This window comes from Artibeus jamaicensis, unplaced genomic scaffold, assembly GCF_021234435.1.
Source record: "Artibeus jamaicensis isolate MK-2021 breed Jamaican fruit bat unplaced genomic scaffold, CSHL_Jam_final contig_797, whole genome shotgun sequence".
NCBI lineage: Eukaryota > Metazoa > Chordata > Mammalia > Chiroptera > Phyllostomidae > Artibeus > Artibeus jamaicensis.
The window spans coordinates 6,123,896-6,149,344 of record NW_026521977.1 but is presented as its reverse complement, the minus strand read 5'-3'; the positions used below and the strand labels follow the sequence as shown (position 1 = coordinate 6,149,344).

The 25,449-nt window shown below is 45.6% G+C and overlaps 1 protein-coding gene across 1 annotated transcript in view; it reads right to left on the bottom strand.

The window, feature by feature from the left end:
* The window catches only part of INSC (INSC spindle orientation adaptor protein), a 123,656-nt gene that overhangs the window by 72,349 nt on the left and 25,858 nt on the right, over positions 1-25,449 (bottom strand). The window contains exon 2 of the mRNA XM_037150582.2: positions 14,451-14,551. Within this exon, the coding sequence (XP_037006477.2) occupies positions 14,451-14,551 (101 nt within the window). The remainder of the gene's footprint in view (positions 1-14,450; positions 14,552-25,449) is intronic.

Below are 25,449 nucleotides of genomic sequence, written 5' to 3'. Positions count from 1 at the left end.
ATTATTTATGCAACAAGCTATAAATAATTTACAGATTAGGGTTATTAACTTCCAGCCCCTCCTCACTAAGGCACTGGTGAAGGCCCAGCCAGTTGTGACTGAAGAAAAGGTTGCTTCTCTGATCTTGTTCAAATCTTCCAAAGTTTTTCTGATCTTGCTTCTGATCCTCTTCTGAATCCCACGCTGAGCTGCTGCAGTACAGGCCTTTCTGTGCATCGGGGCTTTTGTATAGAGAGTAGACAGTTCTCCACCTCTGACTCCAACCTCACACTTTAAGTGTGGAGCCTTCACAGGGTATGGTGCGGGACAGCTCACAGCAGTCCCATCTCTGACTGGCAGCTGACCCATCTGTGTAATGCCAGAGCTAGGAAGGAGGCTTTGTCTCCATTGGATTCTGCAAAATGCTTCCTGTACCCACCTAGTACCCTGGGGTTGGGCTCTTTCCCTCTGTGATTCTGTGTTCTCTGCCATCTCCTGCATTGACCCTCTGTTCCAAGCCTCAGCACTGGAAAGAGCTTTCAAATTGTTACCCAGAAATCCCCAATCTAGCATGGTGGGAAAGCTGATCCTACATTTCAGATAGCGCCAGGAATGCTGGGAAAGGGGCAATGGACCCTACAATACACCTCGGAGCTAATGACTGGGAGTAGCTTGTGAAAAGGTGAGGATAATGTCACTTTGCTCCATCCATTTCTCTGGGTTGTAGCCTTCCATCAATCTGTAGAAGGGTTTGAAGGCAGGGAAGAGGTTTGACCACTCTAAAAATTCAACTAAAAAAAACTAGCCTATTTCCAAGCATGCTATAAAGAAAACTTCATTGAGTACTTTCTGTGTGCTGGGCACATATCAAGTGCTTTCATACATAATATCTATCTTGTACTCAGAGCAAGCCCATTTGCCATCCCCATTCTACAGATGAGGAAAAAACTGTGGCTCAGAGAGGTGCCTACTGCTAGTCAAGGGCAGAACCCAGACTTCAGTCCAGGTCTGCCCAACTCCACAGACCTCGTCCCCTCCCCAATCCGTCCAGCACTCTGATAGAGCAGGGTGTTGTTTGCCTCAGAAAGCCAAGGAACGTGAATTTGGCTCCAGGTAACTTTCCAGTCCAATGAGCCAGTGCGTACATTTGACAACTGCCTCCTTTTGATGACTCAGAGCTCATTATCTTAACTGGCACTTTTAGATGCCCTCGGAGGGAGCAGGGGCACCGCTAACATTTCCTGGCCTTTATTAACTCAGGAACGACTCGTTTCAAACCTCTAATGAGGCCCACACCAGCATATGCTTCTCCAGTACACATGTGACAGCCAGAAAGGACACCTGATGGGAACAGCACCATCTGTGTCCTCCCCCCACTTCTACCTTTTACTACCTGTGTGTTCTTGAACATGCTACTTGCCCTCTCAGAGCCTCAGTCCCTAATCTGCACGCATCTCCCTCATTTCCAACCACTGCTCCAGCCCCACTCCCAGCCCCTCTGCTCTGACGCCCAGCCTCCCAGACCTTGCACATGCTGATCCCTCTCTCCCACCTCCTCTTCCCTTCGCTGGTGCCTGTGCCTCCTCGAACCTCGGCCTCAGTGACTCTTTACAAGGAGGTTTCTCTGACCCCTGCATGACCTTATGTCCCATGTGTCCCTCCTGTCTGCAACACCCTGTCTTTCCCCCATCAAACACCAGTCTCAAATGTTGAACTCTTTGATTACTATCTGCTTTGTCCTAGACTATAAGCACAGGAGGGCTTGTGTCTGCCATGTCCCCCTTACACACCACTCCTAGCACCGTACCAGATACATTGAGGATGCTCAGTGTATATTTATAAAACTGAATTAAGTATCAGATGGAAATGACAATAATCTATGCTGTTGTACGATCTGTCTCATTGGGTTGTTGTGAGGGTCAAGGGAGATAAAAATCCATAATCATTATTGTTAACATTTATTGAGACTGGGCCCCGCGCCAGCTGTCATGCGGCCGGCTTCACATGGAGCATCTCATTTAGCGTTCACAGTGACCCTGGGAGGAGGGTCCTTGTACCATCTTACATTTGCAGATGAGGAAACTGAAGCTTGGAGATCACCCAGCTTGTAAGTGGCAAAATTTGGCTCTGAACTCAGCCCATCAGACTCCGGACCCTATGTTCTTAATGCTACTCCAAATTGCTTTATAAAAGACTGTGCTCTGTCCAAACAGCATGTTAGTACTGCCAGGTAACATTATAAATGCACCATCACATGCATTAACTCAGCCTCAGCTTGCCTTCGACCTTCATGGCTGAACACAGGACCTGATATGTAAACTAAAACAGGTTTGGCTTTGTCTTTCCATTCTGTTCTCCTCCTTTCTTTAAGGGGAGCTTTTCATTCGCTGAAGTGAACTGTTTAGGAGAATTCGCAGATCTAATATGTCAGTTGCAAAACTGGCACCTCCCTGTGGTTCTGGAAAGTGCAGGTGAGAGTACAGCAGTCACCACTAGAGGGATGCCAAGAGCTGGTGGACTCACTCTGCAGGGGCTGCACAGACTCCCAGGTCAGCCTCCAGGCTCCACCACTTGGACCCCTCTCCTCCAGCATACCCTCACCCTATCTCCAACGGCTCTCTGTCACCAGTTGTGAACAGACTGCAGGGACAAAAGATCCTTCCTGCTGGGCTGTACTGGCAGGGCTCCATAAGGACCCCCATAGGCAGAGAGGGGAAAAGTTGCGTGACTCACCAAGTCCCACAGACAGTGCATGTTGGGGCCAGGTCTGGAGTCCTGATGTCCCCACATTTTCTGTGCACCTGCTTACCAGCCAGTTCCAGAGCTGAAGACAAAGCTGACCAGGAGAAAATCCCCCAGCTCCTTAAAGACCTCCATCAGGGAAAAGAGCACCAGGAATGCAATCTGGTGATGATTATAACAGTTGTTAATGTGTTGAGCACCAGCAACGATCCAGGCAGCGTTCTAGGTCCTCTCTCTATGTTATCTCTATAGTTCTCCCCACCACCCTGTGAGAAAGGCTTTCTGACCCCCGTTTACAGACCAGGAGAGGTCAGTCACATGGCGAACAGGTGCTGGAGCCCCTACTCAAACTCAGTGTCTGGAGCCCAGGGTCTCTGCTGTTTTCCATTGAAAACCACACTGCCATCAAAAAGCTGTGAGTAGGAGTCTAAGATCACAGGAGACGGGGGCCTGACTTCGCCTGGGAATATGTACACAAAGGAAGTGACATCTGCCTTGGTTCTTAGAGGAGGGCAGTTGGCCGGGGTGACAAGGGCAAACAGATTTGTACATAAATGTGAGAAAGCCTTGAGGTATAAAAATAGCAACATGACAAGAAGTTTCACTGGGCTCAAGTAAGCACCAGGGGCCTATGAAGAAGTGGCCAGAAAGGGGTCTAAAAAGAGAGACAGGGACCAGTTGATCAAAGACCTTGACAGGATTAGGAATTTGAATCTAATCTGGTCGGCAGTTTGGAGGCACCACAAACATTTTAGAGCAGGACAGTGACATGACTGCGCAGAGTTAGTAGAAAATGAACCAGAGCAGGGTTAGGTGGCCTGATGGGAGATGGGGGCTATGAAACACAGTACAGAAGCCTGAACAAGGGCCATGACATGGGATGGGAGGAAGCGGGTGACCTGGGAGGGAGATGAGAAAACGTGAGGGTGAAGCAGAATAAAAGGGCAAGGCTGACTCCTTGCTTTCCAGTCTGAGTGAAGGTACTGCCCCGGCTGAGACAGGAAACCCATCCAGGGAGGAGCGGGGGTGGGGGGTGTATTTTTGTTTGGGTTCAGGGTGAGTCACTAGACAAGTGGGGTATACAAAGCCACAGCAGGAGGGTCCAGGACCTGCAGAGAGGTCCATCAAAGAGGCCCCAAACTTTGCCAGGAAGGGGGCCAGGCCTGGTGAACCCCACACAGCCCCACTGCTCGCCAGTGCACTCCCAGACTCCGTCACTGTGCCGCCACATAATGAGATGCTCTTCTCAATTTTGGAGTCTAGGGACTGCAGCTCATTAAGGTTTGGCCTGTGTTAGGGCAGAGCATCCCATAATTGCAGAGCTCGCCTGACTCTCTGTCATTAGCTTTCTGATCCTCTGGGTTCCACCTCTCCTATTGGATTTGCTGATTAACCCTAATGTACCAAGTCTGCTTAAACCAGGCAGCCCTCACTGTGCAGTGGGAGCTGCTTGCTGTTCCTGCACCTCACAATTCCCAGGGGTTCAACTGTCCTCAGCCATGAACTGCAAGCTGCCATCTCACTGTGCATGAAATCTTTCCTTTACAAGTAGAGACGACTGCTCTGATTACTCACACAGAGGAAGGAAATTGAACATTGAGGTCAAAACAGATGGACTGGCAATGAATCGCATTCCCTTCGTGGAGCCAGTAGGGTCTCCAGCCAAGGAGCTGGAGAAGTCAGGGGCCTGGACCAGGCTTGGATTTCCTCTGTCTCCACAGTGAACTAGAATCTGAGCCTGATGCTGTAAATATAGCCCCCACACTGGGGTGGGGGTGGGGGGCAGGAAGGGCATTCCAGACAGTGAATGGGGCTCACGGGAGCCCTGCCCAGTTCTCAGCAGATGCCTGCTCACCGAGTCACCCCACTCCTTCCTCTCTGATGGCAGCTTTCCTGGAACATCTGAAAGGAGGTGACTGAGCCACAAAATCTGGGCTTTCTGGATTTTGGCAGATTCTAAACACAAAGCCAGATGTAACCACAATCATCTCCACATCCCAGGGTACTGGTTGGATGACTTTTTTTTAAAGCTGGAATTATCCAGGGTGGAGTTGGTATAGGAGACAGGAGTAGCATAATATCAGACCAAGAAATTATAGTAGGAAACAATGGGCTCCCTAAAATATTTCTAAAGTCAGAGGGAATTAACTATCCACACAGCAAGCAGGGAGAACTATCAACAACAGAGCCCCTCTGTGTACCAAGCGCTCTAGGTAGGTGAGCACCAGCTCCCTTATAGCAGTTTGATGGTTGCAGTTGCCATCCCATTTTACAGATGTAGAAATTGAGGCTTAGAGGAATTACGTAAGGTGCCCAAAACTTCACTGCTAATAGTGATAGTACAGCTAAAATGATTTACTAATTACATTCTAGGCCCTGTATTAAGCATTTGACTCCATCTTAAATGCTCACTTAAGCTCCAAAACAATTCCATGAGGTTCACATAACTGAGATTTAGCAGGTTAAGTGACATGACCAAGATCACTGAATGGGTAAGTAGAAATAAGAACCTAGGCAGTCTTGACTCTTATACTAGGCTCTTTGAGGTCTTTAGCAATTTAGCTGATATTCAAACCCTCAAATCCACAACAAGCGCTCTTCCTACTGGACTGCCTTTCTGTGACATATAAGTGCCCTTTTACAGCTTGTGATTAATTAGACTATGATATAGCTAGTCATTTGATTATATGTTATTTAAAGTCAGGACAGCTCTGCTGGCCCTGTGGCCCCACCGTCACAGCCACCTGATGAGTTTGCACCAGAAGTACTTCCAGAGCAGGGAGGCCAGGGGGACCATGTGCACAGGTTGGGAAGTTACCCTCTCAAGACTCCGGCTGCAAAGAGCTCTCTCCCCACCCCCTCACTGGCCTTGCCCTGCCTCTGCTTCTGCCCCTAGACTACCCCTTCCATTCATGAAAGCGCATCACTGGGGGAAGGTAACAGTGCCTCACCCTTCAGATGTCAAAAGGAACAATATTTCCTAGCTCAGCAGGTGCATAGGCTCCCAGTTGCTGGTACCAGTTGCTCATCCCCAGCTAATCCTGCTGGCCTGGCCTCCAGTGTTCCCCAAATGTTGGGGGCCAATCATTTATGGGAATCTATGCCTGCACTCTTATTGGTTCATTTTAAACTTTTTCACTAAGAATAGACTTCAACTGTTCGTCTAAAATCTAGAGTTTGGACGTCTCTGCCTTACTCTACTCCACCTGTTGTGTGAAGTGGTGAATTCTCTGTAAAGGAACACTTTACTAAGCTGGGAACACTTGCTAATGGCCCCCAAACTTTAGTGGGTACCCCAGTGTGTCAGATCCTGGGCTAAATTGCTGGGGTTGCAGAGGGGACATGATGAGAACACAATCTCCGAGAGGACCTTCTACTGCACAGTGACGTACTCCCTCCACCTAGTGCAGCATCTGGTACATCATAGGCACTTCCTAAACATTTACTGAATGAATAAATAAATGACCGCAAATAAGCAATTACAGCTCACAGAGTTTTACACGGCATTTGGAGGTAAAGCATAAAGCATTTGGGAAGCACATTGAAGGAAGGCCGAGCCCAAGTTAGACTCTCCGAGAAAGCTCCCCAGGCCCGCACTGGAAGGGTGCCTGCAAGTTCTCCAGGAGAAGCAGAGGGTTACAGAGAGAAGAAAGACTGTGCAAAGGAGTGGAGGCCTCGGACCACATGCTGAGGAAATGGCAAGTTGCTAAGTGTAGTCAGAGGGGTGAAGGCGAAGTCAAAAGCAAGGGCTTCAAATCATGATGCATGGGGGGGGTGCTAGGATGCATGGATTTAGCTGTATTGTGTCCCATATTCCCCTCTATTCCCCGACTCCTCTATACAACACTTCCAAATGTAACAAAGGCTTTTGTAAAACCCAAACAGGGCACAGCCTCGGAAACTGGAAGGGGTTCCCAAGCCAATATGTCTTACAATTTCCATCCCAGCTGCAAGGCAAACGCTAGACCTCTGTGTATTTCACAGGGAGGAAATGAGAAGACCTTGTTTGGGTCAATGGGATTTCTTTCTCAACACTGAAGCACTAGAGTGGGATATTTTTATCCAGAAAAGGGAACAGACTATCCAGAACAGAGTCCAAAAGAGTAGACCTGGAGCATCCCTGGGGACATTTCGCTTACCTCCTCATCCTCACATGAAGAAACTAAAGTATTGGGGGGTGGGGCGGGGAACTGCTCAATGACACACACAGGTTAGTGAAAGGCAGTGCTGGGAAGAAAGGAGGAGGAAGGGAGGAAGGGGGGAGGGGGGAGGGGGGGAAAGGGGGGAGGAGGGAAGGAAGGGGAGACCTGCCTTTGGCTCCTAGTCCATGCTCCCCACTGCACTCTCTTTTCCTGCAAGAGATTTAATGGAAAAAAAAAACTACAGATTTTCCCCCAATGAATTTAAAACCAAAGACTAAAAGTATTTCCAAATTACTATTCTTTAGAAGAAAAAATGTCTCCCCAGCTCTCTGACTCCATCACCCAATTAAACATTTGGCTTTCACTCAGAAAGAGTATTTAAATTAATGGAGATAAAACTCTAGCTTACTCTTTCCCTCTAAGCAGCAATTTTCTACCAAAAAGAATGAGAACAGCTTGCTGGAAACAGGTGTATTTTGGAGAAAGAAGAAAAATCCAAGCTACTTCATTTCTCACAGTCGCCTGAGACTCCTCATCCATTTGTCATTCATTCATCAAACACTTGTTAAACACCAACAACCACTTATTGAGCCCCTACTGTCTACATTCTAATCAAAGGAGCACAGATCTGAATTAGAAATGAATTCAGCCCTCGGGACTCTCACTACTGAGTAAGAAAGATGATATTTACATAAACCATTATTGTACTACCCAGGACCTAGCCCAAAGTAAGTTCTTAGTCCAAAGTAAATCTCATTCAAATGAATGAGTGAATGAACAAAATGATGTCTCTGACCAATCATTGCTAATGAGAATTACACTGCAGCTCGGACACAGAGCTTCTAGGACTTACTGGAGGCTGGGGGGGGGGGGGGGGGGGGAAATGAGCTTAAAAAGAAACACAGGCCAGGGAAGTCAGGACACCACACCGTGCAGGGTGTGTGTAGCCTGACGAGCATTTTGACAGCTCCAGTCCCTTCTCTGGGCTTCAGTCTCCTCATCTTATCATGAAGGGATGACTCAGAGGAGCTCAGAAACATCATCCCGCTGCAACATTCCATGCTTCTCTGATCCCAGGTCCTAGTGCTGATGGAAATTTAAATCTTACCTCTCTTCTTAAAAATAACCGTGCCCCTGCCTTCACAAGGTCAGGCCCTTTGTTTCTGTGGATTTTTCTTGGGAAATGTTGAGAAGGGAGAGAATTTTATTCTAACTTTGATTGGCCTTCCTTCTGGTTTAAACGGCATAAAAATATCCAATTATCCCTTTGACAATTACAGTCTGCACATTGCACCGCAGGCAGAGAAATCAGCCCAGTGGCAGAAAAACAGCCACAAACCAGAGGCACACACACACATGCAAGCCATTATCTGCTTGGAGACAGGCTGGCCTGCGACGGTCCCCACTGGCTCAGGAAGGCTGACGGCTCCTTGCCAGCAGGCCCAGGGAGACCCAGGAGGCTGCTGGCCACTACCTGCAGTCTCACCCAGCCCCGGTGCATCTCAGACTCCAGGCTGAACAGAAACCATGTGAGAAAGTGATTCACTCACAGTCAGAGACCCCGAATGAAACACCCATGCTATATGCTTGTTACAGATCCAGGCCTGATCAGGTTGGAAGGTAAGTCAGTAGGTTCCATGAGGGAATGGCCCATGCCCTGTTCGGTTACCGATACAGCAACGTACAAGGCACATGATCTGCACTTAATACATATTTGTAGAAACGTTTTGTTGAAAGCTAATGAAGAAACAAATGAACAATTTGTTTGTGTGATGTCCCCAAGAACACTGTGGAAAAGATGGGCTGGACAGAGTGCAGGCCAGCATTCAGGCTTGGGCACCACCTGGCAGCATGTATCTGGCGCTGCCCCTTACCAGTTCTGTCCTCGATGGGTCCCTTAACCTTATCCAGCCTCAGTTTCCTCATGGATGAATGCTGTATGTGCTGCTCAGATTCCCCTCTAAGGGAGGACTTGCATCCAGCTGATGGGAGTATCATTAGCGAACAGCCCCCAGCAGTTGGGCCCTCCTGATATTGTCTCAGAGCCACCTCACCTGAGGTCGCACCCTGCCTAAAGCTGCTCACTCCAGTGACAGGTCAAGGTGGGATATGAAGGCCCTGGCCACTTTGGCCAATGAGCAAGAACTCTGACTCCAAAGCTCCCCACGAGCGCAGCTGAGGTTGTCATTCAGCCTGCATTGCAGCTCACCTCCCTCTGCCTGGTCCTGCGTCCGTCCTCTCCCTTCCACAGATGTTAATCCCTAAGGTGCTTCCTAATAACCATCCTGAACTCTAAACTCCATCTGCAAGACTGCTTCCCAGAGAACCCAACCTGTGACCCCACATCTGCAAAATAGAGATAATAAGTACGTATATGGGCCATGCTAAGGACTAAATTAGTGGCTGTGTATAAAAGCACCCAGCTCAAGCAGCAAGTGCTGAGTAAAAGTGAACCAACTTTGTTGTGGAGGTTAGCGCAGGCCAGCCCTTTAATCAGTATCCCCATCCTCACTGGCAGAAACCCAGAGAGAAATGTCAAGGTGTCCCAAAGTAATCTGTGGTCAAAAAAAATAGAGGAAGGAGGGAGAGGGGGAAGGGAGGGAGGGAGGAAAGGGAGGGAGAGAGGGAGGGAGGAAGGGAGGGAGGGAGGGAGGGAGGGAGGGAGGAAGGAAGGAAGGAAGGAAGGAAGGAAGGAAGGAAGGAAGGAAGGAAGGAAGGAAGGAAGGAAGGAAGGAAAAGGAGTGAAGGAGAGGAAGACTGAACTCAGCTCTGTGTGTCCTCAGACTGGCCTCCAACCCATCCACAGGATCCTATCCATAGAGATAGTTAATGAAAGAACTATGCCATCAGGATCCCTGCAGAAAACAAGAGCCATGTGTAATGATAGAGGGAGTGTGCAGATAGGTACCAACAAGTTGACCACCATGGCTGATCATCAAGGCTAGGTCCCAGCAGCCCGCCCTTATGTCCAGAGGCCAGAGAGGGAAACAAAGATAGCTAGAGACATGGCAGCCACAGTCTCCTGCTCTCCAGAGAGCTGATCTCCTGCCATCTTCACTCCACCAATAAATCCTTTAACCTCCAGGGAGGTATCTGGACCTTAGCTTGCAAGTGTTCTACGACTGAGGGATGGAAGGAGGGCTGGTTACTGTCACCAGGATGGCCTGGTGAAGTGGGGGTCATACACTGCCAAGGACCCTGGGCCCTAGAGAGACCTTCCCTCCTGATGCCCAGCACTTACACAAGCAATGATCACTGTTATCCTGTTAGAGAAGATAAAATTGGTGCTTAGACAGGTTGAGGGCCAGCCAAGGGCACACGGCTGGTAGGAAGTATAGCTGGGATTCAAGCCCAATTCCAATTCCAAGGCCTTATAAACTTTCACCACGTAGGCCCACATTCAAGTTTCCAAGAGTAGGGTTTTGTACTTTGGCTTGCTTATTTTATTACTATTTTTAAACATGAGACCTTCCCAGAAGATTCAGATGCAAGTCAAAGTTGCAAACCCTGTTGTATCCGCTCCTGAGGCCCAGGCCGGTTCAGCATGGGATCCTAACTCCTGGCCTGGGAGGCTGTTGCTCCCTGCCCTCTACTCTCATCCAGGAGACTGCACTTAAAAAAGTCCTGTTGAGGCTATTTACTCATAAGGGTCTCAAACTCCACACACCTAACCCATATGCTTCACCCAGGCTGCCGGATGACCCCACGCAACTTGACAGCATTTATTTATTTTGTACATTGAGATGAACAATGGCACTACAGAGTGAAATTGAATTCCAGTGGCACAAAACAGAAATAAATCAATTGTCTAATGGTAATTATTTATCTGGGGACAATAACCAGGTGTTACTCCCCATAAGAGAGGCCTCTGCAGCTTGGAACGAGAGGAAAGAAGAGGTGGCTGCTATTATCTACCCATAATACAGCCTCAGAGTGACTATATCAACCCCTCTGACATCCTGTAAATACACATGAGTCTTCCCCATGAAGGCGGCCCGCGTTCACACCCCCAGAACACACCTGGCAGGTTAGGAGGCATGGAGATTACATTCCCTCCATGTTCTGGGAGAGCCTGCCAATGCCAGGCTGTGAATATACTGAAGGGAACATCACCTTCTCTTTGCAGCCCACCCTGTGAGGATGAAGACATTCTAAACAAACATTTTCTCAAGTTGCAACGTTTGTGGCCTCCATGCTAGAATTCTTGGAGTCATGTTAGTCTGGGATTTTTCTGTCAAGGTGTTTGCTGTACAACATCAATTAGAAACCCTATCCTGCCACCAAAAGAATAGAGTACCTCCCTCCCCTTATCTGTGGGGGATATATTCCAAGATCCCCAGTAGATGTCTGAAACCACAAATAATAGCACCAAACCTTAGGCATACTGTTTTTTTCCCCTGTACATACACACTATGATAGTTTAATTCATAAATTAGGCACAGTAAATGATCAACAACAAAATAGAAGTATAACAATATAATAAAGTGAGTTACATGAATGTAATCTCTCAAAATATCTTCTTGCATTGTCCCCACCCTTCTTTTCGTGATGTGAGATGACAAAATGCCTACGTGATGGGGCGAATGAATGACGTGGGCATTGGCATCACATGAGGCTAATATTAATCCCCTAATGATACATTAGCATGCACTTCACAGCTTCTCTTTAGCATATTGAAATTGCCTGCATCACTGCTCTTGAGCTTTGGGGCTATCATTAAATAGAAGTTTCTCGCTCACAAGCACCCTAACAGTCAATCTGATGATAACTGAGACAGCTACCAAGTGACTAAGAGGCAGGTAGCGTCTGCAGCGGGAGATGCTGAAGGAAGGATGACTCATGCCCCAGGCGCGACAGAGGAAGACAGCACAAGATTTCATCATGATACTCAGAGCAGTACACAATTTAAAACTTACGAATTGTTTATTTCTGGAATTTTCCATTTAATATTTTCAGACCTCGGATGACCACCGGTAAATGAAACCTAATTTCTACATCCTTTTTGTATGATTTAATTTCCTCTTATCCTCAAAACTTCTAAGGAGGTTGCAAGTAGGAGAGAGAGATGTCAGTGGTTCCCAGAGGCTTGAAAGAGCGCCAGGATCTGATGTACCTTGGCCCCACACGCTCTACTCCAGGGACCTCGTCTTCATCTGAAGACATTAACATTGACGGGGCAGTTCCTAGGTGCAGACAGGTGCCTTATACACATGATCTTAAATTCTCCTAACAACCCAATGACATAAGTAAAAAATCTTTGTTCCATAGTTGGAGAAACTGAAGCCCAAGGTTACAGCTAATAAGTAATAGAATCAAGAATCATGTCAAGGCAGTACCAACTCCTAACCACTGTCCTCAACTGCCCTGTGATGATGGCTTTTCACCCCCGATATGGGCTCTACTCTGATCACCCCTGGACCCAGGAGGCTCTGGGCAAGTGTCCCAGAGAGTCCTACCGTCAGAGCTGCTCCGGCCCATCTGACCACCCAGGTACGGACCTGCTGCCTGGTTGGGACAGGAGCTGGGAAGACTAACACCCCACTTCCTCTAGATCAGTTCCACTTTCTCCTGGTTTAAAACACTAGGCTGCTGAGAGTGTCTGTCTGGGAGTTCTTATTTTCTTAGTCAGCTAAGAGGGCCCACAGGAGGAATACCTGGAAGAATTCCCCAATATCACCTACATGAAGAGCCACACGGTGTTCCTGGCACACAATAGGCACTCAATAAACACAACCTCCCCCCTGCTTCTCTCTGCATGACAGACACTTGGGACATATTAACTCATTTACTCTGCACATCAGCCCTATGAAGCAGGTACTATTATACATGAGGGAACCAAGGAGCTGATGGGGTTAAGAAACTTGCACAAGGTTGCACAGCTAGAGAGAGGAAAATTCTAGCTTTAAAGCCAGGCAGTCACGTGTTTGAAGCTGATGACGCTCGTCTCCTAAAAGGCCATCAGCCATTCCAAGCCCAGTTCCCATCTCTGAAAACGCACACGCATTCCAACAGGTCTGTATCTCACGATCTCTGACCTCTGTCTTAGTCACACTGCAAGGAAAGATATCTGGGCCCCAATGGCATCCCTTATTCTCAGCCTCAGGCTGCACAGGAAATTCTTAACTGCATTTCTAACAGTCCTTAGTAACATGCATGAGCTGTATTTTGTAGATTCAAACTTCTTCATAATGATGGCTTTAGGGAAGCAAGCTGACACTTTTATAGAAATTAACCCAGTTATAGTAGGTTTTTTGCAAATATTTAATAATTTCCTATGATTTCAAAAGCAACACACATTTTTTTAAAAATATAAACTCAAAAATGAAATACACTATAATCATGAATGAGATAAGAAGCTGCAATCCCCTGTGATTCAGATGGGAGGTCAGAAGCAGAGTAAAGATAGGATGTCAGTGACACATGCAATACGTAAAACAAAACAAAACGATGACTTCACAGTCATGCCAGGGTTACTTGGATTGTATCACCCTATGAAAATGTCTCAGAGAAAAAAGGATGGATGGATGGATGGATGGGAGGGAGGGAGGGAGGGAGCCCTGGCTGGTGTGGCTCAGTGGATTGAACTTCAGCCTGTAAACCAAAAGGTTGCTGATTCAATTCCCTGTCAGGGCACATGCCTGGGATGTGGGCTAGGTCCCTGGTTGGGGGCCTGTGAGAGGCAGCCAATTGATACTTCTCTCACACATCGATGTTTCTCTCTGTTTCTTTCTCCCTCCCTTCCCCTCTCTCTGAAAATAAATACATAAATTTTTTAAAGAAATACAGAACCAAGGCAGAAGCCCTGAGCACTCTGGTTGCAAAATTTCTTTGTGATCAAAACTGTATTAGTATGACCAGTCTTCCCAGTTTGCCCAGGACAGAGGATTTTCTAAGGACACAGACTGTCTTTGACAAAATCAGGACAGTCCTGGACAAATCGGTTGGTCACCACAGACTTGCTGCCCTGGTCCTGTGATCTTTGGTTCTGGTTCTGGCTTCTCGGACCAGCCTGGTCTCCCACCTTTCAGCTGTGTGAAGGCACCTCCGTGCCCCTGAGTCCTTTTCCCACCTTCTTCATCCAGGCTTTATCTGTTCAGTGTATTCCTCCCTCACCCTCCTGGTGCCCCTACTGCCCAACTCAAGGTAACAAGTACTTCCCAAAGATCAGCTCTGAGCTCAGTTTTCCCCTTGGTGCTCTGTGGGAAGGAGAAGACACCTAAGGGTAGGCTGACCATCCCAAGAGGCTCAGATAGGATCTTCACTAACCCAGAGGGCCCCGAGTGACTCCACTCTCCTGGCCTACGTAGGATCACCTAGCCTCCTCTGGGGTCTCCTGTCTTAGCAGCATTTCCCCCTCAATTCTGTGCTTCATTGCCTGCCTGGATCTTAGACTGCAGCTCCTTAGAAGATAAGACATGCCTGACTCCTCCATGTCCCAGGCTCCTGTTCCGTGCGTATTTGCTGAGTGAACCTGCCATCCCCAAGACCTTGTCCTAAGCTTCCTCCCCAGGACAGTGAATGGAGACAAGGGGCTACCTGCAGCCTCAAGGTCTGGGTCTGTCCCTGAAAGACAGCTGCAGGACTTACCGCTGACCCGGCAGGGGGATGGAGTCCACGTGGCGTCCTCCAGGCAGTGCCATCATGTTGATCCCAATCTGCAGCAGGGCCTGCCCACAGCGGTCGGGGCCCTGGAAAGAGAGGGCAGGACGGGGACAGGGTAAATGAGGGCCCTGAGTGAGGAGGTACAATCACTTCCTCTCCCAGATGCTGGCTGTGGCAGGTACGGAGGAAAAGCACCCTTGTCCCCCTCTGCCTTTTGAACCAGTCTACACTCTGCTAACCTCACGTAAGTAATGCAAGACTCAGACTGGAACTTGGTTCTAAGTCCCTAGCCCACTGTAAACTCCTATTATCCTTTACCTCGCATTGTCAAATATTTGCCTGACCCACTGTGTTTTGTACCAAATATTGGAACTCAGGGACCAGCAAACATAACATGGGAAAAACTTATACTTATGTCTATGGTTTATCTGAAATTCCTATTTAACTGAGCATCCTATATTATTTGCTAAATCTGGAGATTCCACATGCTAATTCCCTAACTGTATATCATCACAGCATTGGGTTATTCACTGTGATTATGCCTGGAAAATGTGACTTTGTAATTGGAGTTGGTGGTTGCTTCCCCAAATCCATTCCTTCTGATGATGTAATTTCACCCAAACTGCCAGGAATGGGCATGTGACTCAATTCAGACCCATGAGCCAATACAGGGTGCTTCTAGGAAAAATTTTTTCCTAACTGCAAGCAACAAAGGTAAGACTGTGTCTCTCCCATTGAACCTGAACACGGAAAAATAGCATTTCACTGCTGCTAGAAACCATCTTGCAATCAAGAGAGGACCTTGCTGGGAAAGAAGGCAGTTCTGGGTCCTTGATCACTGAACCACTGAATCCACCAAGCCTGGAGTAGGGCCCACCCGTAGGCTTTCAATAATGTAAGATAACAAAGTTCCTGTCATTTAAGTGAGGATTTGGATTCTCTACAGAAAAGAGCAGGCTAAATGATAAAGGTGAGCCAGGTTCCAGGGACTCTAGTCCCAGCACCAAGGATCTACTTGGCTTGCCTCTGCTTCACAGGTTGGAGCAAGACAATGATGTTCTTCTTCTTCCATGAAACAAACTGCCCACCAGTTTGTCCCCTCCTACCTTGCCTTGCCCCCTTCCCATTTCTCCCTCTCCACCAACTCCTTTTCCAAGTCAGTAAAGAAGCCTTCCCTGTGGAAAATAGAGATTCTGTCACTGTTGCTTAGGTAATATATTAAAAGAGAGCGTCTACTGTTAGCTGACATGCCCTGAACTCGATGACAACAGATTTTAAGACATTTAGGGAAAACACAAGTAGGAACTTGTGGAAGGATACAGTGGAGGTGGGAAAGACAAGACCAAAAGAATCAAACTCTTACTCTGTGATTACAAGTGACCCTTATGAAAAAGAACGGAGGAGGACTTTAATTAATAGTGATGTGGCTGGACATAAAGAGCCCCTTATGATGCTTGGAATAAAAAAAAAATTGAATGCATCAGTCTAAAAAGTATGAGGAGGCAGGAGCCAAGAATGAAATAGGGCTTTAAACAATTCCACAGACTCACAGTCACTGTGGGCCCCATTAGACTGTGAGTTCCTTAAGGGCAAGAACCACCTGTGGTCTCAACACAGCCAAAAGCCAAACACTTAGCAAGCAGCCTATGTGCCCATTGAAAGAATGAGTGAAGTGATTTTTAATACCTTTATACTGAGCCCTAATTCTTCATCTATAACTGAGACTACTTATTTTACAGAACTTTGTAACAATGACATGAGATAAGGAATAGAGATGAGAGCTAAATAAATAGAAGCTGTTATTACTATTATCATGTCCTGCAAGTCTGCCATGCGCTCAGCCCCTCGATCAGATAGTGGAGATGCAGAGAACAAGATAAAGCCGTCAAGCATCTAGTACAATGACAGCGTGCGTCACTGGGATCGGCATTGTTATCTCTATCATTATCATCATTACTGAGAAAATATATTTTGGGAATCCAGTGAGTCACTGGTTTGAAAAGTATGACACAAAAGAAAAAAAAGCTAGAAATAACAAAACGAGGTATCTGTTCCCTTTTTGATATGTCTGACTAAAGAACCAAAAAAGGTAATACCAACTTCTCCAAGTAAGTTACACCGTCCTCTTTTCTTCCCCACGATGAAGACAGTGGTAGAATAAGGCCTGCTTGTTCACACTCTCTGAGCACATCATAGCTTTCACTTGGAGAAATTGGTATTACTTTTTTGGTTCTTTAGTCAGACATATCAAAAAGGGAACAGAGAAGAACAGTTAAAGAGGGAACTAAAGATTTAAGCAGGTGAGAAGACAGAGACAATAAGGAAGTTTAAGGTCCTCTCGAGTGTGAGCCAGTCGGGATTCTGTGACGCGGTAAAGCACACCCTAGAATATTGGGGGAGCCTCTGGGTCTAGACCCAGAGGGAGAGCTGTCATGTGCAGAAGCCTGAATGCAAGCGGATGTTCTGAATTTCTAAGAAGCTGATTCCAGAAACATGAAATTCTAGTTTTCTAGAAAAACCTGCTTTCAGCATGCAGCCCTCAGGGAAGCTGCCATGGCCTACTGTCCTGGCAACTACCCCACCCCACCTGCCACCCACTGCCCTAAGCCAAACTCATTCTGTTGAGCAGGGACTCAACAGAATCCCTCCAAAGCTACACAGCATGTCAGGGAGCCAAGAATGGAGTCAAGGTATCCTCTTTGCCCCATACTCTGTCCTTACTGGTGTCGCAAAATAAAATTGAATTTGGGAGTCTGACAGGTCTGTATTCAAACTCTGTACCTCATCAGTACATGGCGTTGGGAAAACCATCAACCTCCATGAAGGTATTTTCTTCAATCACATCAGCCTCCCAGGATCATGAGGATTAAATGAGATCACTCACAAAAGTCCCTAATAGATAATATTACTATGTTATACCACATCATGTGTTTGGCACACAGTAACCTCAAAGAGGGACTGTTCTTCCTCATGGAAACAGGAGTTGAGACATACGTCTCAGGGCACAGATGCTACCTTCCCTGTGAAAGAGGTGGGAAGGCCATGTGCAGGAGTAAGCAGGAAAACAAACAAACAAACAAAACCCCATCGCCTTTCCCCCACCCCAAGGACCTCTCTAATTCATTGGAAATCCCTCCCTGGCACTGGCAGCCTTGGTTCTGCAGGGCTCTAGGCTGAGCTTCCTTCACCAGGAGGGGCTAGTTTACGAAAAAGACACAAAGCCTTGAGGTTCTCTGATTTAATTCAATGCTGCTGGGACAACGGCTCATTTGGACAGCTCATTTCTTTTTTGCATCCCATTAAAGGCAGCCCTTGCTCACCTCCATTTGGCTAACGAGCCAGCCTGGGCTCTGGAGGAAAGGGAGGCTATTTACAGTAAATTATTCAATTAAAACCAGGAGCAAGGGCAGGCTTCCACTGTTGTCTAATGGCCCAATCCAAGTACAGCTCAAGGCAGAGCTAGGATTGTTTAATCTGCAGAATACATTAAGGCTGTCAGCAGGGACAGGACAGTAAATATTGTGGAAAGTAGTTAAGCTCCAGCCTAGTGCTAGGTAAGAGGAGGCAGCCCAGGTGCGCAGAGGTTGAAAGAGGAATGAGACCTAGGGATTCAGTCAAGTCCCTCATTATATGACCCCATCACCCCACAGAATGTATAACAATTATAATTAAACAATTCAACGTTAGCTTACCGTCTTTCTCCAGTGAGGGTCCCAGGGGCAGGAACTAGTAGTCTCTCCTGCTCACTGCTGCATCCCCAGTTCCCCCTCCCTGACACAGCGCCTCCCACACTCACAGCGGTCAGATCAGTAAACACTTGATGACTGATTGGGTGGGTTCCCACTGAAAGAACCTCAGCTTCCTTACTGGTAATAGGAGATGAAGGTACCTAACTCACATGTTGAGAGAACTCAGGGAGATGATTGTGGGAGGGCCTCTTGTGGCTACAGATGCTGCTTGGAAAGGGATCTGCATCCTGATATTCATTGAGACAAAGCCCCCTGTGCCTCCTGAGCTCTCGTAGTCCGCACTGTCTGGTCATACCCAGCTGGGCAGCCTCCCTCCTCACCCCAAGCTCTGTGCTCATCATGTTCTTCAGACAGACAGACAGAGTCCCAATGCTTCATGAAAACTACGGTCGCAGGTAAGCAAGAAGATGGTAAGGGAGGTCCAGAAGTACTAAATGAAAATGAAGGTGGGGAGAGGAAGTCAGGGAGAGTTTCTCAGCACATGACCCCAAAGCTGACACTGGAAAGAATAAAGGGAGGAGAAGGGGCTAGAAGGAAGAGAACGCAGGCAGAAGGGAGAGCAGTGAAAGCACAGGAATGTGCGCATGGAAGTGTCTCTAGAAGGCCTGAACATGCTGGGCTGGTGGTGGGGTTTAGAGGAAACTATCCCAGTGGCACAGGAATGCAGAAAAAGGAGTGGTCACTTTCAGCCAGAGGAGTAGGGCAGACTTGTTAGAGGAGATGACCCCTCGGCCTTAAATGCCAGGTGGGATTTTGCCAGGACAAGGACATTCAGTGCCAGGAGAGCAGTGTGAGCCAAGGTGAGGAGACCAGAGAATGTAGCAGGTATTCAGGGACACAGGTATCTCCCAGGGGCTGGAGAGAAGGTGCCTCTGTCCCCCTGCATGTGAAAAAAAATTGGTTCTTTGGACTCTATGCTGTGGGTGGTAGGGAGCCATTGAAGGTGTTTGAGAAGGGCAGTGAAATGAGCCGAGTAGAATTTCAGCTCCTATGGTGACCAGTGGTGTGGATGGACTCCAGAAAGTAAGACCAGCAGCAGGGGTTTGCTTAAGAGAAAGATACAAGCTCCCAGGGGGACCACAAAAGTCTGGGGCTGGAGAGATAGAGGCGTGGAGGAGAAAGAAGGGCTGTAAGGAGCTTTGGGCAAAAACAACAATAAACTTTCCTCCTCACCCCCACTTTGGGCCTCTGTTTGACCTGTAGGAGGGTAGCAATAGTCATCAGAGATATTTCAGTATTGCTAGGAGTGGTGGCCAGCATCCTGCAGCAATCAGATACTTGAAGAACCCTCATTCCCAGGGGAGGCACAAGCTGTCACCCAGCCCTGCTGAATGGACTGAGCCTCATGAAATATAGAGAGCTCTGGCTCCCTGGAGGAAGCCCCAGTAGCCCCTCACAGGTGCCAGGCAACAGAGCCCCACAAGGTAGGCAGAGCAGATCACAGAGAGCTAGACTTTGTCCCCTAAGGCACTGAAAACTCTGGTTGGACAGCCCAGAAGGACCTGTGCATCAAGTCAAGGGGCCCACCTAGACTTCAGCCCTACTCAAATTCAAGAAAATTTTTAAAGAACTGAGAAGTGATGAAATGGAAGTAGCAGTTTCTTCCTCATGGCATGCTATGCAGATCAGTGAGATGACACATGTGAAGTACCTGGCATGCAGGGGTGCTCAAGAGAAAGACTGGGTCAATTTCTCTTCTGGTGCGGACAGTGCCTAGCAATCGGGAGGCAGCCAGAAAGAGGCTATTCTGATCTATGTCCAGCTAGTCAACTGCTTTTTACTCTTTAACTTTTTAATGATCCTGTTTTACTTTCTAACTTTTCCTGATGTGAATGTTAGCCAACTGCCTGAATGTTGATTTGCAAAAGTGAGAGCCCTCTCTTACTGGGCCCAGGTCCCAGGGTGCTAAAATTAACAATAAGTATACTTTAAGCTAATGACTTACTGGTTGTGACTGCCATGAATAGACATAATTCTCAGATAAGAGCCATTAGAGAAAATTGAATAGCTCCAACGTGGTGAAAATTTGGATATATCCTGTTTCATAAATCACAATCAGAGGTCATACTGGGCAAGCTACTTTGCTCTCTGAGTCATGATGAGGACCCAGGTTGAGGAGGTCTATACACCCTTGGGAAAATGAACACAGGAGAGAGAACTGTACAACATTTTATAGTTTCACAAATATAATTTTCTCTTATTTCTAAAGCCATGAGCAGATCATAGTGCTATAACAACAACATAATAATCCAATTTTCTTCTCCAGTTTTTACTTCCTTCTCAAATCCTCTAAACTGCAGTTTGCTCAATAACATTTGGGAAGTCCCATGAGGAGATCATGGAAATGTAAAGTTCAGGATTGAGATTCCCATCGCAGTTCTATCTCTTTCTAGACCTCTCTTACCTTCCTCTAGTCTCTTAATCTGTAGAATGGGGACAGGGCCTGTTTTCAGGGTTGTGGTTAGAACCAGTAAGATCATGTATCCTGCATGATATAAGAACAAGTAAAATAATAATAAAATAAACTACTTTGACCCAGGAGATTAGTTAATGGGGTTTCACCATTAACTATCTCCTACCTAGACCTCAGACCCCAAAAGCAGCTTCCCACTAAGGGATTAAAAAGCAAAATATATTAACTATATTGGGAAGAAGAAAGCTTTCCATAGGAGAGACTTGATAAAGACCTAGTACATAAAAACTACGCTTTGAATAATTACAAACAACAACACTAAAACATTCTCTGTGATTGCAACATTGGCCCTGAAGAAGTCATTGACACCCTACTCATACTCTGTGAACTAAGTGGTATGCAGCATTCAACAGAACATCCACACAGAGCTAGAACCTTGGCTCAGCCACCAATTCTCACCAGCTCATTGATAAAAGGAACCAAAGACAGAGAACCAGAACCCAGTCTAGAGTCACTGTATATAGACAGAATACCCTGTGATGTAAGCGCAGTGCAGCCAATCTCAACAAGTCCTACTGTCACTGTCATACCATCCTCAGATAAAGAATCCTTTATTTTGGGGCATGGTGTCAGGTACCTGAACCACAAGGTCCACATATAACCATTTAAGTTAATCCACTGAAGCACAGGTTGAAATGAAACATGAGAAACAGCCCTTTCACGGTGTTATCTTGTCAAGGCTCATTTATGTCTAGTATGCCACGTGTGACACTGGCATCCACACGGTGCATTATATGGTGTCCAACACAACGTAAGAGCTCACTAAATGTTCATCATTCCCTAACAGAGTATCCCATGGTTCTCCAAAAACAGCTTGCTCTTCCATAATTCTGAGCATCAGTCTTGACACCCCAGCACCTCCTGACTGAAATCTCCCCCCTTCTCTTTTTCTATCTCCAGGTAATACCAGTGCTTGGGGATTCAGCTCTAATCTTGTCTCATTTGGGAAGCATTCTCAAATCAACCAAACTTACAGTAATTTCTCCCTCCAAAAAGTCACCTAGGAATAAATAAAATTGTAAGGTCTTGAACAATTTTAAATTACATTCTAAGAGAAAGCATGCTTCCTCTCTCTTCCCCTGTATGCCTACTGGGTGATGCCAGAGCAGCTGGAGGACCACAATGTGGCCCAAAAGATGGAAGAAGACGATTCCTGAATCACAGTTTTGAGTAGAGCCACCCAACCCACAACAGCCTGTGGGGTACACAAGTAATGAGCATGATGTGCCAAGCCAGTAATAGTTGGGAGGTTATTTGTTACAGCAACTAATCTTCATTAACCTGACTAATTTTAAGAATCAAAATAAATGCTATGTTTAAGGCACCCAAATTATGCTAGACAGTGGCCTCTTACTAAATATGTTTCTTTTCTTCTTCAGTCTTGTAGAACAGGGTGAAATATTGTGTTTGTCTCCTCAGAGTTACTTGATAGACACTGTCCAGTCTACTGGACACTAACTCTAATTCATGCACAATACAGCTGGGGTCCAGAAGTTGATGAGGGGAAGGTGGGATGAAATAAACACCTACAAACACTTAAAGTCCTATCACTTCTGAGACTAAGATTCTGTTTCCTGACTGGTGCCTTCTCTGCTGCTAGGCATTCATTCATAATAATAGCTAATTCAGCACATCCAGGTGGTTCCAAGATGCATTTTTTCATATTTTAACATCTGAAATTGGGATGTATGTTTCAGTCAATGACATCTTGGCACTGTGTCACAGTTTAATTGGAAGCATATTTTCTTTTTTATGAAGTAACAGGGCAGCTTACAATCTATGTCATCTTAAATTCAATGAAATATGGTATTGGGCACTATGTACCAAGCATTCTTCTACATGCTTCATATAAATAAATTAATTTATTTCTATAAAAATCCAAAATAATTAATACTACTATTACTCCATTTTTGAAGACATTCAAATAAATGCACAGAGATTCAATAACTTGGGCAGATACACAGCTAGTGAGCTGAGTAAGGAGAAAGACTATACCCTTTTTTAAGGAACTCCATACCATGGCACTATTTTTTAGCACCTGATTTTTTTTGACAATTGATTCTGCTTTTTATAAAGAAAGTTCACGTAAATTCCACATGCAGTGATACAGTAAACCATTATTCCAAAATGCTTCTTCATAAAGAGAATTTTTAAAAATTGATAGAGATGGTCTCAATTTTTTTGAGTATCACTGAGCTGGTGGAAATAAAGTCTGGAGAGGCTGAAAGGAAAGCAAAAGCAGGGACCAGGAACCGGGGATAATAAATAAGAGTTGGCGGGAGTTTTTACCCGGAGATCATCTGCTGAAAGTTGTATTTCCTAAGCTTCTGTTTTGTGTGTATGGGAGGCAGGATAGACTAGGGACAAAGCCTAGGGACTAGGAAAAGAATCAAATAGGAGTCCAGAAAGCCAGAAGCTCAGTATAAATGTAAATTAGAAATAAATTTTTCAATCAGAAGGTGCAAACAACTGAAATTTTTTGTCACAACTTGGGTGCTAGGTAAAAGTAAGTAAAATCTATCTTAAGAATTAATGATCACAACATGACCTTCATACAGGTTTGTGGCCTTAGCACACATTATCCCTGAGAGGGGATTAAAACTTCATTAAAGACTTTACTTTAAAGAAATAAAGGAGAATCTTGGAAATATTTTCAAGGAGCAAAGACTATGAAATATAGCCAAGAAGATTTGAGAAAGAACAAAATTAAATTCTATGAATTAAAAATATAATAATTAAAATGAAAAACTCACTGGACAGATTGATCACAGCTAAAGAATGGATTGGTATATTAAAAAGTAGAACAAAAAAATTACCCAAGCATCCCAGAGAGACAAAGAGAGACAAAACATGTGAGAACTAAAACTAAGAAGTAGAGAGTAAAGTAGTCTAACAGGTATTTAATCAGATTTCCAAAGGGACATCAGAGCTAGAATACAAGAAAATGTGGTACTCAAACAAATAGTGGCAAACTTTTTTCATAATTGTTAAGAGATAAAATAACTTTTAAATATAGAATCCAAATGAATCCCAGGCAGGAAAAATAGAAAAGATATTCACACCTTAGACAACTCACAAGACTAAAGAACACCAAAGAAATTAAATCAACAGGGGACTGTCTAATTGCAATGATAAGAGTCAACAGACAACGAGAAAGTAACTTCATTATTGAAACAATTGTCCTAAAATTCTACACTGAGAGAATAAATGTCTCTTCCAACAAGTAAAAGTCCCACATGAAAGGGAATTCTAAAGGATTTATATCATGCAAAAGAATGTAACATCAGCTAGAAAGTTTGAGATATAAGAGAGGATGATGAGCAAACTTAAGTCTAGCTACGTGAGTAAATTCAAAGATATCTTAACTGTAAAAAACAATTATAATACCTCATTTGTGGGATAAGGAAAAAAATATAAATTCAGAAGGGACGACTAAGTTAAAGTGTTCTAAGTTTATTTTGGGAGGAGGAAAATGGAAATGTAATAACCTTCTTAGGTTATTGTTAAGGTGATAATATCTAGGGTAACCAACTAAAGGAGTGTACATAGAGAAAGAAATAGATGCCACCTTTCAAATATGTAGGGGCAGTGGAGGAGGGAAATAAATGAGTAATAAAGAAAAAAACAGAAGAAAGAAAAATGTGTGAAGGAGGGCATTGCAATGTATAATAGTAATGATAGCGAGGGAAGACAAACTGAATCACTAGTAAGCAGAAATTGCAACCCATGTGAGAGAGAATAGAAAAAGTGTGCTATGAGAAATATCTGTAAAACAAAAAGATATGAAACAAAGCCCCTTAAAGTTAAAGGTTACAAATGATATACCAGGGAAATACTTACCTAAAGCATTCTGGTGCTAATGAATTCACAAAAGACAAGGCAATCTTTAAAACAGTAAGTGGTATAGAGATAAAGAGATTCACTATATAAAAATAAAAAGTTTAGACTTCCGCCAAGATGGAGGCGTAGGTGGGAACACTTTTCATCCTCGCACAACCAAATCTAAAAATAACAAAGTTTTAACAACAATAAACACAACCAAACCACACAGAAAATTGAATATGGAGTCCGGAAATAATGGACCACTTAGCTAATCCGGTGAGAGGGGCGAAACCAGCAGTGGAGCCAGTCGGGCAAAAAAGATCCCGGCAGTGCACAGGCAGCTGGGGGCGCGGATCCCAGGTGCGGTCTAGCTAGGGCGCTGCTGGCTGTCTGCAGTCAGTCGCGCATTTGCACGCAGATAAACCAGTGAAGAGGTAAGCGTTGCATCAGATCTACAGCGACTGGCGCAGGGCAGCAGACTCACACATTTGCACTTGGATAAGCAGGCGGAGGCCAGCCATGAAGCGGACTGGGCAAGCAGAGAGGACTGCCATTGCTTCCTCTCTGACCCCGCCCCCACACACGTCACAAACCTGCAACCTGGGTGGCCCCGCCCCATAAACACCAAGGCGCCTCCCCTTGTAGGTAACAGGCACGAACAGATCAAAACATGGCTCAAGAACAACTCAGAGCCCCAGAGCAGATAAATCTAAGTGATGAAGAAATAGCCAAACTTTCAAGATGCACAGTTCAAAACACTGGTGATCAGGATGCTCACAGAACTGGTTGATTTTAGTCACAAATTAGAGGAACATATGAAGGCTAAACTAATTGAAATGAATGGAAATGCACAGGAAACCAATAGTAATGAAAAGAAAACTGGGACTCAAATCAAAGGAGTGGACCAGAAAGAGGATAAAAATGACCAAACAGAAAAGGA